Genomic DNA, 10,425 nt, shown 5'->3' on the forward strand with positions numbered 1-10,425 from the left:
TCAAGATCCAGTATTGCCTTTGCCTTTTAAAAAAAAATGTTGATAAATTTAAACACAAGACATATCTCAAATTGGTAGAAAATACTTGCAACACGTATAGCAATATGTTAAGGATTCATTAAGAATACGTCAAAACAGTAGGAAAAAAGACAATCTAATAGAAAAAATAAGCAGTAGATATGAACAAGCAGTTATAGAAGAGGAAATTAAAATTGCCAGCCTTGGCTTACAGCTATAAAAGTTAACTCAAAATGGATCAAATACCTAAAGTTAGGAGCTGAAACTATAAAAACTCTAAGAAGGAAACGGGTGAAAATTTGTGTGACGTTGGATTTGGTAGTGATTTCTTAGATGTGACACAAAAAGCACAGGCAACGAAGGAAAAAGATAAAAACGGACTTCATCAGTATTAAAAGCTTTTGTGCATCAGAGGGCACTCTAGAGTCAAAAGGCAACCCATACAGTAGGAGGAAATAAATTGTAAATCCTATATCCAGTAAAGGATTAATATCTAGAATATATGAAATCCTATAACTGAGCAATTAAATGAAACAAGCTAGCTCAAAAATGGGCAAAGGACTTGAATAGACGTGTTCTCCAAGGCCAGCCATAAGCACATAAGGCATTCAGCATCAGGGAAAGCAATCAAAACTACAGTAAAAAAACATTTCACACCCATAGGATGATTATTATGAAAACAAACATCAATGAAAATAAATGTTTTTGAGGATGTGGGAAAAATTAGACCTCTTTTTTTTATTTTTATTTTTTAAGACCTCTTGTACATTGCTTCTAGGAATGCAAATGATGCAGCTCCTGTGGAATACAGTTTAGCAGTTCCTCAAAAAATGAAACCTAGAATTACCATAGGATCAAACCATTCTGTGCTTGGATATATAACCAGAAGAATTGAAAGCCAGGGAATCAAAACCGGTGGTTATACACTGATATTTGTACCATTGTTATTTAAAATAGCCAAAAGATGGAAATGGTTCAGGTGTCCATCAGCTGTTACAGGTTTTAAAAATATATATTAGCTAGACATACAGCCTTAAAAAGGAAGGAAATTCTGACGCATGCTGCTGTGACATAGATGAAATTGAAGACCTTATGCTGAAAGGAGGTAGTATAGTGGCTACTAAGGAGTGGGATGATGAGCCCTTGTTTAATTGGTGACAGAATTTCTGTTTGGAGAGATGAAAAGGTTTTGGAGATGGATAGTGCTATGTGATGTTTGCACAACAGTTTGTAAATACTTAATGGCCCTGAGTTGTAAACCTAGAAAGTAGTTAAAGTAGTAAGTTTTATGTTATATATATTTTAGCAGGCTAAAAAATTTCAAGAGAAAGATTATCAGTGCATATTGGAAATTAAGATTAAAATAAGATTTTTCACCTTTAAGATTAGTGACAGTTAACAGCTGGATGTGGGGAAGCACAATTGGTGGGAATGTGTATGTCAGTTATTAGAGGAATCCCTTTAATAAAATCTGTTAAAAGTTTCAATACGGGGATGCTTGGGGTGGCTCATGGTTGGGCACCTGCTTCGGCTCAGATCGTGACCCCCGGGATCTGGATCAAGTCCCACATCAGGCTCCCTGCGAGGAGCCTGCTTCTTCTCCCTCTGCCTGTGTCTCTGCCTCTCTTCTGTGTCTCTCATGAATAAATTTCAGAGTATGTTTATCCTTTACATGTATAGCATAAAGATTTCCTCAGTTGAATAAAAAAGCAAGGTGCAAAAATATATCTTAACATATTTTACATCACCATATTTCTGTACGTTTGTAAAATGCATAGAAAAGGTTCTGGGTGGATATGTGATTTAACATATTCATGAATTATCAAATTAAAAATAAGTGAAAATCACAGATTATATACCAGGTTACTGCCACCTAGGTACCTTATTATTACATTTTTTTCCTACTACTTTTGAATACTTTGTTTCCTTGTAACTTCCCATGTTGTAATCTTCAGTGTAACACCATTACTACAAAACAGAACAAAACAAACTGCCCTTCTTGCAACAGTAGTTTGAGCTTTGTTCACATGTTCCCCTGAATATTATTACAGCACTCTCCAAGCATCAGAGGAAATTAAATGATTAGAAATGTAGTATGGTACCTTTTACCCTTTTTAAGTGCAGTGTCTTTAGATCTTATTGTAGATCTAGAAGGAATTATTTGGCGTGCCAGAAAAATGTAGGTCAAAAATAGATTTTGACTTTGGTTTATGCTCTTGGATATTTTGGATGGGGGGCCTAGATTTAGAAGAGGTGAATATTAACTTTAAAACCATAAAAGAATTAGGGTATAGTAACAGATTTTTAGGTGACTCTGAAGTTTAGTCCTTTAGTAGATTATGCCCCTACTGGTAAGCATTGGAAATGTAAGTGAATAATTCATACAAGTATAAGGGAAAGAAAAATTTTGTCAAAGCATATATAACCAAAAATGAGAGGATAAAATTTTAAAAGTTTATAGTAAAGAGTTGGTTAGAGATCTGTAAGTCTTAGAAATAATCAGAAGGGAAAGTGACTTAGTTTAAGTTTAAAATAGGTTGTGTAAGAGATTGAAAAAAATGCTCAAAGGAACCTAGATTTGCTTGGGGAGAGTTTACATTTAAGGAATGAGACTGGAGGATGATATTCTTTAAAAGTGGAAGAGCCTATAGAAATGGGCTTTGTAATGCAAAAACTGTTCTTTTACCTACATTTACTTCTTGGTCTTTATTTTGAAAGACCCAAGTTTTTAATTTGTTTAGTTTGATAAAAATATATATTGATGACATTACTGTTTATTCCAAATAGTTCCATTTCCTCTCTGTGTTTTTTAAAAAGAAAGGTTGAGTATTTTATAGGGTTATTTAAAATAAGCTTAAATAAGTTAAATTTATCTCTAAGACTACATATAGTTCCTTACTTTTATGAAAGTAGCATAAAGCTGTAATTGTCAGTTATTTAGGATGGAGATCTTAGACTTTCCTCCGTATTATCATAAATTCTATACTTAGAGATTAGAGGGAGAATGCATGTACGTGGACCTGGGCCTTACTGCAGGATCAGGTACCCATTCAACAAGTACATGTTGATGCCATCTTGGTGTCATGTCCTCTCGTACCAGGGCTATAGAGATAAATACAACAAAATCCCCCTACTGAAGTTGTTAAAGTTCTGCAAGAAAGGAAAGACAATAAACTATATAATAGAAGATACTGGGTAACGTTAATAGAATCTCTTTTAGGGCATTCAAAACACAGGAGAGGTACCCAACCAATACCTTTCTTTAGTAATATTTTAAGACTACCTTACAGAGTAGCATTTATATTTATATTATTAAATTTTTTTTTAATTTTTATTTATGTATGATAGTCACGAGAGAGAGAGAGAGAGAGGCATAGACACAGGCAGAGGGGAGAAGCAGGCTCCATGCACCGGGAGCCTGATGTGGGATTCGATCCTGGGTCTCCAGGATCGCACCCTGGGCCAAAGGCAGGCGCCAAAACCGCTGCGCCACCCAGGGATCCAATATTTATATTATTAACTCAGTACATTGTTCTCAGTTATATATATAGGATTGAGGAAAGTAATAATGTAAAATGTTTAACATGTTAACATGTTTTGGAAGGAGCATTCTGTATGGATGTGTCTTTATAGGGAGACAAGGTGAGTGGAGCTATTATTAAAATAGTGTGGAAATACTTATATATGTGAAGAGTCTAAAAAACCAAAACCAAGTGTATAGATACAGAGCACACAGCTTGGTGGTTGCTGGGACGAAATAAGTGAAGGAAGTCAGAAGATACAAACTTCCAGTTATAAAGCAATGGGGACATAATGTGCATAATAATACTGTTGCATTATTTTCAACTAAGTCTTGAAAGTTCTCATAGCAAGAAAATAATTTTGTAACTGTTTGGAGATCATTTTGCAGTATATATAGATAAGAATGTTGAACACCTGACACTACTAGAATGTTGTATGTCTGTTATACCTCAATGGAAAAAATAGGAGACCTACCTGGGAAAAATGATTTAGCTTTTCTGTCTTGCATCTTATCCTTAATTCCACTCACTCCTGTACCTTTGTGCTATGCTGCTTTGTTTTGGTTTTGTTTCCTTTGGTTTTAAGGTGAAAAGCAACTTGAAAGCTCTAAACCTGTTTTTTTCAGAATCAACTAGGGTGTCAGAATCACCTATAGAATTCTTACAACTTCAACATATGCCTGGGCCTCCCCAGGTTCATTAGAGTGGAGCCCAGGTATCTGTTTTGTTTTTGGGTTTGTTTTTAGCTTTATAGATAATTCTGATAAGCTTTCTGCTGAAAAACTGATACTCAAACCTTTTAATAGAAAAATTCTGGCCTTTAAAGATGTTGCCTGTTCAAGGGTCTCCTAGATATTAAGCAGGATCACTGGTTTCCATACTACTCTTCAGTGATCTTCTTTGACAGAACTTCAAAAGAAATTTATCTTAGAGTAACAAACTTACTTAAAACTAAGAGTTAAGGATATTTAGTTTTTGTTACTTTATTTCTTTATGGTAAATATGTATAGTTTTTCTTTTCTGGGGTGTTTCCTTTCTTTTTGGATTAAAGGGCAGCACTCAAGAGTTTTTTAAGCTGTGCTTATTTTAAAAATGTGTGGATAGATTGAAGCAGCATCAGAATACGTTAAAAAAACAGAAGAAAGCCACCAATAAAAGTAACAAAAGAGTAAGGATCATTTCAGAGGTATGTAAGCACTAATTTGATGGTCATGCAGAAAGTAAAAATGCAAGAACTTGTTTTCATTTTAAACATTAATCAGGAATGGCCCCTAAGCTGACCCTTAAGGAGTATGATCTGGAGAAAACTGTCATCATAAATGTAAGAACTGACAGGTTTACTAGTAATTCCCAGCTTCTGTGGGGACATGAAGATTAATAAATGTTTAGTTCTTAGAATTGGAAATGAGGATTTGCAGTTACTAGGTAGCAGTGTAATATTCAGATGCAGTATTCCTGCAACTTTTATACGTCATATAATAGTCTTAATTTGGGAGATATATATATATATATACACACAAACTTGAAAATCTTCAAGAAATAGGTGTGTATGGAAAATTAAAGATTTTTAGCAAATCTTCATATTTAGGCCAGTATTGTAAGCATATGCATGAACATCTTGATTAGTTGTTTTAATATTTTTATCCAGAGGTCCTCTGTTCCTCTTTTTTTCTTTCTTTAAAGTTATTATATTAGTAATATTCCATGGTATGAAAGTACAGTGTTCATCTTTCTGTTGGTGAACATTTAGTTTGTTTCTAGTTTTGTGCTAAAATAGAAACAAGCATTGTATTATTATAAAAATTGTAAAGCCATTCCAGTTTCTTCTGGGAAATGTCTTTATTTCATCTTTTGTTCATTTTTCTTTCGTGTAGTTTGTCTTTTCTGATTATAGGAGTTCCTTAGAATACTTATCTGTGCTTTGAATGTAATTGGTTTGCTTTTTGTAGTTTTCTGCATCTAGATGTCAAAGATACCTTCTTGTTTTCATCTTCTAGTTCTAAAGACACATAACAGAAGTTTAATCGACCTTATATTGGTTTTCTTTCAATTGTGAGTTTTTTACTGGCAAGACACATTTCACTAGCTGTGTTCTTTTTTTTTTCATGAACTTCATGGCCGTACTAGCCCTTACCTTTTTCAAATAAGTTAATAGAATCAACTTCTCAAATACTGCCAAAAATGCTTTTGGAGTTTTGATTGCGATTGCATTGACTCTATATATGTAATTTGCAATTATAGCTTTCAGATAATGACCATTTTCCGTGCATGTTTTATTTATTTATTTATTTTGGTCTATTTAAAATACTGAATATATGTATTGTGGATGGGTTGCTATTAAAAAAGCATCATTTCTAGTGCTAATAAGTTTTAAATGTGACAAATAGATATATTTATAGAAGGAAAGTATGTAATCTGGAAACTCAATTGTTAAGTATGAAAGTTCAAAGTTGGAGTTTCATTCTTCTGATCTGTAGCCTATATTGGAGGTGCTCGCCATGGTGTTAAATCCTGATTTGTTTTCTGGTCATTGTCATGTTTTGGAGGGCTCTTACTGTGGTCATAAACATTTTCACCTTAAATTAAGTCCAGGAGAATTGTATTGTACCTTTATCTTAATAGAAGCTTATTTGAACGTGTAGTTAATACATAACTGTGTTTGAAACAGCATTACCAGTAAACAGAACATGAGACTTTTAGAATCAGACATGAATATAGCAGAATCACTGCTTTACCAAGTTTTGTGATTTCAAGCAAGTTACATAATCTTTCTTGTTTAGTTTTCTCACCTGTGAAATTGGGATATAAAAATACTTAACCCTATTATTCTAAGTAGGTAGATCTTTACTGAGCCCCCTCCCTGTGTCACCTTGGGAAGATGGAATGAAATTACTTGAGTTGGGTGTTTGGCACATGAAAGTTGCTCTTTCGATGTTGGTTCTAGTTTTCTCCAAGTAGTTTTTTTTGGTGTTTGGCACATGAAAGTTGCTCTTTCGATGTTGGTTCTAGTTTTCTCCAAGTAGTTTTTTTTCAGCCTTGTTATCTCCTTTTTACTTAGAGTCTGCACCAGGCAAATCTGTATCACATTCTTGCACAACTCCTTCCACATCCTCTGCCTCTGGACTGAATCCCACATCTGCACCTCCAACATCTGCGTCAGCAATCCCTGTTTCTCCTGTTCCACAGTCACCGATACCTCCATTACTTCAGGACCCCAACCTTCTCAGACAGCTGCTTCCTGCTTTGCAAGCCACGCTGCAACTTAATAATTCTAATGTGGACATATCCAAAATAAATGAAGGTAAATTGGTAACAGTTTTATTATTATTATTTGCTTCGTGTCGTTAGTAAATTCCCCAATTTAGGAGTGGTCTTTTGTTTCATTTTGAAATTCACATTTGAGCGTCATTCTTTGAAATTCATATCATAACCTCATGGTTGTTGAAAACCTTTGGTATTGTAATTAAGTTAGTAGTACTTGGATTTTTCCTGTATATTTTTTTTTTTTTTTTTTCTCTGTATATTTTTCAAGACTTGCTGTGTACGGTATTTACCGGAGATAAAGCTATTCTGTCTGCTTAATGTGTATAATAAATGTCTTTTTTTTTTTAATTAAAGAGCATTTCTAAAAACTGATATAAAAACACTTAAATTCTAGCATATTGTTAATTCCAACTTTGCTTTTCAGTATGCTGTTTAGCTAGCAACATCAAAGAAGTCTGAATAAAAGTGGATATAGTTTTAATTGACAAGCTATTCAAATTCAAACAGTCTTAAGAGCATTTTAAAATTTTCTGTTTAGAATAGTCCATTTCAGTATGTGTACATTGTTACATAATATATTTAACAGTAGTGCTAAATGGTTAAGTTCTTCCTTTATCTTAAAAATGGAGCTATTTCACGCTAGTTGGTCAATAATTTTGTTCTTACTGTACTTTCTTGCATTTTGATTTTATTCTCTTAAGATAACTGTGCCATTCTATTTGATAGGTACATGTTTTACTAGGGAAAGTAGGACTTTAAGCAGTTTGAAGAGATGATAGCATAAGAAAATGTCAATAATAAAGGATCTTGTGCTTTGAAAATAAATGATGTTCCTAAATTACCTAGCTTCTTTTATTTAATGTCTGTTCTTTAAAAGATTGTTGGAGTGGGTATTAATGTAGGGTTTTATTTTATTTTATTTTTAAAGATTTTATTTATTTACTCATGAGAGGCACAGAGAGAAAGAGAGGCAAAGACACAGGCAGATGGAGAAGCAGGCTCCATGCAGGGAGCCTGACATGGGACTCGATCCCGGGTCTCCAGGATCATGCCCTGGGCTGAAGGCAGGCACTAAACCGCTGAGCCACCTGGGCTGCCCTAATGTAGGGTTTTAATGGTCACCTTGTTTAGTAAAGCATTCACATGAAATAACTACCCTTTATCTTTTTAATTTCAGGTAACCTACAAAAGCCCTTTAGCTATTAATGAATAGATTTCTGGTATAATCAGAATTTCCAGGGAACACTCTTTACTGTTTTTAAAAAGTCTCCGGAGTTTCTTAAATTGAACACAAATTTTAATGCAAAGGAAAACTACTGTTTTCCTTTACAAAAAAAAAACCATTAAATTTCTTCTACCTCTGATCATTTCCTATCTCTGGACCCATTTTATTACCATCTTACAGATTTTTATTTTGAGAGTTCTAGTTTGAAACACTGCAGTTTCTTTGGGGTTTTTTTAGTTTTCAAGTTGTTACTAATACCATACTGTGCCACTATGTTTTTATTTTAATTTAAGATATGTGTTTAGTTCTTACAGCAGCTGTGACACAAGCCTCATTGCAGTCTATAATTCATAAGTTTCTTACTGCTGGACCATCTGCTTTCAACATAACTTCTTTGATTTCTCAAGCTGCTCAGCTCTCTACACAAGGTATTCATTTTCTTAGGTATTGTGAGAATTGTATATTAATTTGGAGCAGGGGGTTCATGGTAAAACTTTTTGGTTTCTGAAGAGACTAGCTATAACAATTTGATGTTTGTTTTACAGGATCCTGTAATTTGTTTTTAATTTTATTTATTTATTTATTTGAGAGAATGTACATGAGGGCGGGGAGAAACAGACTTTCTGCTGAGCAGGGAGCCCAATGTGGGGCTCAATCCTGGGACCCTGAGACCATGACCTGAGCAGAAGGCAGATGCCCAATCTATTGAGCCACTCAAACACCCCGATGTTTGATGATTTTTTTTTCTAACACTAGTATATACAGTATTTTTTTTTCCAGATGAGGCAAACATTGACATTTATCTTCCAGTATTGCCATTAAATCTGTAATACATATTTAATTCAGACTTTAAGTTGTCAATGTACTCTAAAGCTGAGTGTAAACTGATATAAAGCTGAGTGTAAACTGATAGGTCCTCAATTTTTGAAACATTGAATATATTTTAAGTGTTGGTTTGGTTCACATTTGATGTTTAATGATTTTTGACTGACCACAGGATACAGAAATGCTCAAGTCCTGTCTTAAATTACCTATTTCTCTTCTCCATGAAACATCCAATGGAAAGAGGCATATATAGGAACAAAGAAGAAATGAATTGGTCACTTTGACTTGTCCCCCTGCCCCAATTCTGAAAACTAATAAACTGAGCAGAAACACTTATTCTGAAATTGAAATATAATAGTGCAAAGACTTAACTCTCTGGTTATCCTCATGAGGCAGGAGATAAAGGGGTATAACCAGGCCTAAATATAGAATAAGAAAGAACAAATAAGAATGGTGAGGATGCCTTCCATGTGAGAATAGTTCAGGCTTACCTTCTTGCTTCAGCCTAAAAAACAGGTTGGAGGAGGCATACATTGGATGTGCTTCTCTAATTCACAGCTCGTTTTTAGTCCGTGACTCCAGTGAGTATTTCAGATTCTGACTTTAAACAGTTAAGTGTTCTGTCTGGTGTTCAGGGGGCATGTAGAGGGATGGAAAGACCTCTACATATATATTACGGAAGTTTTGGTTTATTTGGAATTAATTAATTGCTTTACTTTTTCACAGCTCAGCCATCTAATCAGTCTCCAATGTCTTTAACTTCTGATGCATCATCCCCAAGATCGTATGTGTCTCCAAGAATAAGCACACCTCAGACTAACACAGTCCCTATCAAACCTTTGATTAGTACTCCTCCTGTTTCATCACAGCCAAAGGTATGTTGCTTTTGAGGGAAATTTGGAAAAGAAAGCACGAAAGCACTCACTTCTGGAAAAACAAGTTTAATGTTTTAGACTCTCTATTGTAGGAAAAGCCCTCTTTGAGAACGTGTAGTAGTGGTGGAGTGAATGATGGGTCAGCTTAGATGCAGGTTAGTCTCAGTAAATTGAGGACTCTAGAGGGAGTTGCATCTATGCTACTTTTAAACATTTTTTTAATTAAAAATTATATTTATTTATTTACAGAGAGGGCATGGGGGGGGGAGGGCAGAGGGAGAAGCAGACCCCTTGCTGAGCTGGGAGCTCACTGGCGGCTTGATCCTAGTACCGGGAAGTCAGACACATAACTGACTGAGCCACCTAGGCACCCCCATCATATGTGTTACTTTTATACGCTGATTGTTTTCTCTTACTGGCTGAGATTTGTGACCTGGAGGAAGAGTGGGATAAAGAAGGATAAAATAATTGTCTTAATATTTGTAGAGTTTTTTAACTTTTTAAAAGATATAACCTGTTTTCCAGTGGCTTTCCTCCCATACTTTTATTTTAGAAATGAATCCATTTCTGTGCTAAGAGCTTAATAGTATTATATTTAACTTCACATCATGAGAATCAACTACTATTTGCTTCATTTAATAGATAAGAGAATTAAGCCTTCAGTTAAATCCAGTTTTTGTGGTGGAATCAGAATTTA

The 10,425-nt window shown here is 34.5% G+C and overlaps 1 protein-coding gene across 1 annotated transcript in view; it reads left to right on the top strand.

Annotated features, from left to right (window-relative positions):
- LOC119878258 (WW domain-containing adapter protein with coiled-coil-like) overlaps positions 1-9,767 on the top strand; it is a 29,553-nt gene extending 19,786 nt beyond the window's left edge. The window contains 3 exon segments of the mRNA XM_038588928.1: positions 6,598-6,840; positions 8,334-8,456; positions 9,580-9,767. Of these exon segments, the coding sequence (XP_038444856.1) occupies positions 6,598-6,840; positions 8,334-8,456; positions 9,580-9,743 (530 nt within the window). The 3' untranslated portion in view covers positions 9,744-9,767.
- Positions 9,768-10,425: the final 658 nt, after the last annotated feature.

The sequence above is a fragment of the Canis lupus genome, unplaced genomic scaffold, assembly GCF_011100685.1.
Source record: "Canis lupus familiaris isolate Mischka breed German Shepherd unplaced genomic scaffold, alternate assembly UU_Cfam_GSD_1.0 chrUn_S130H290, whole genome shotgun sequence".
Taxonomy (NCBI): domain Eukaryota; kingdom Metazoa; phylum Chordata; class Mammalia; order Carnivora; family Canidae; genus Canis; species Canis lupus.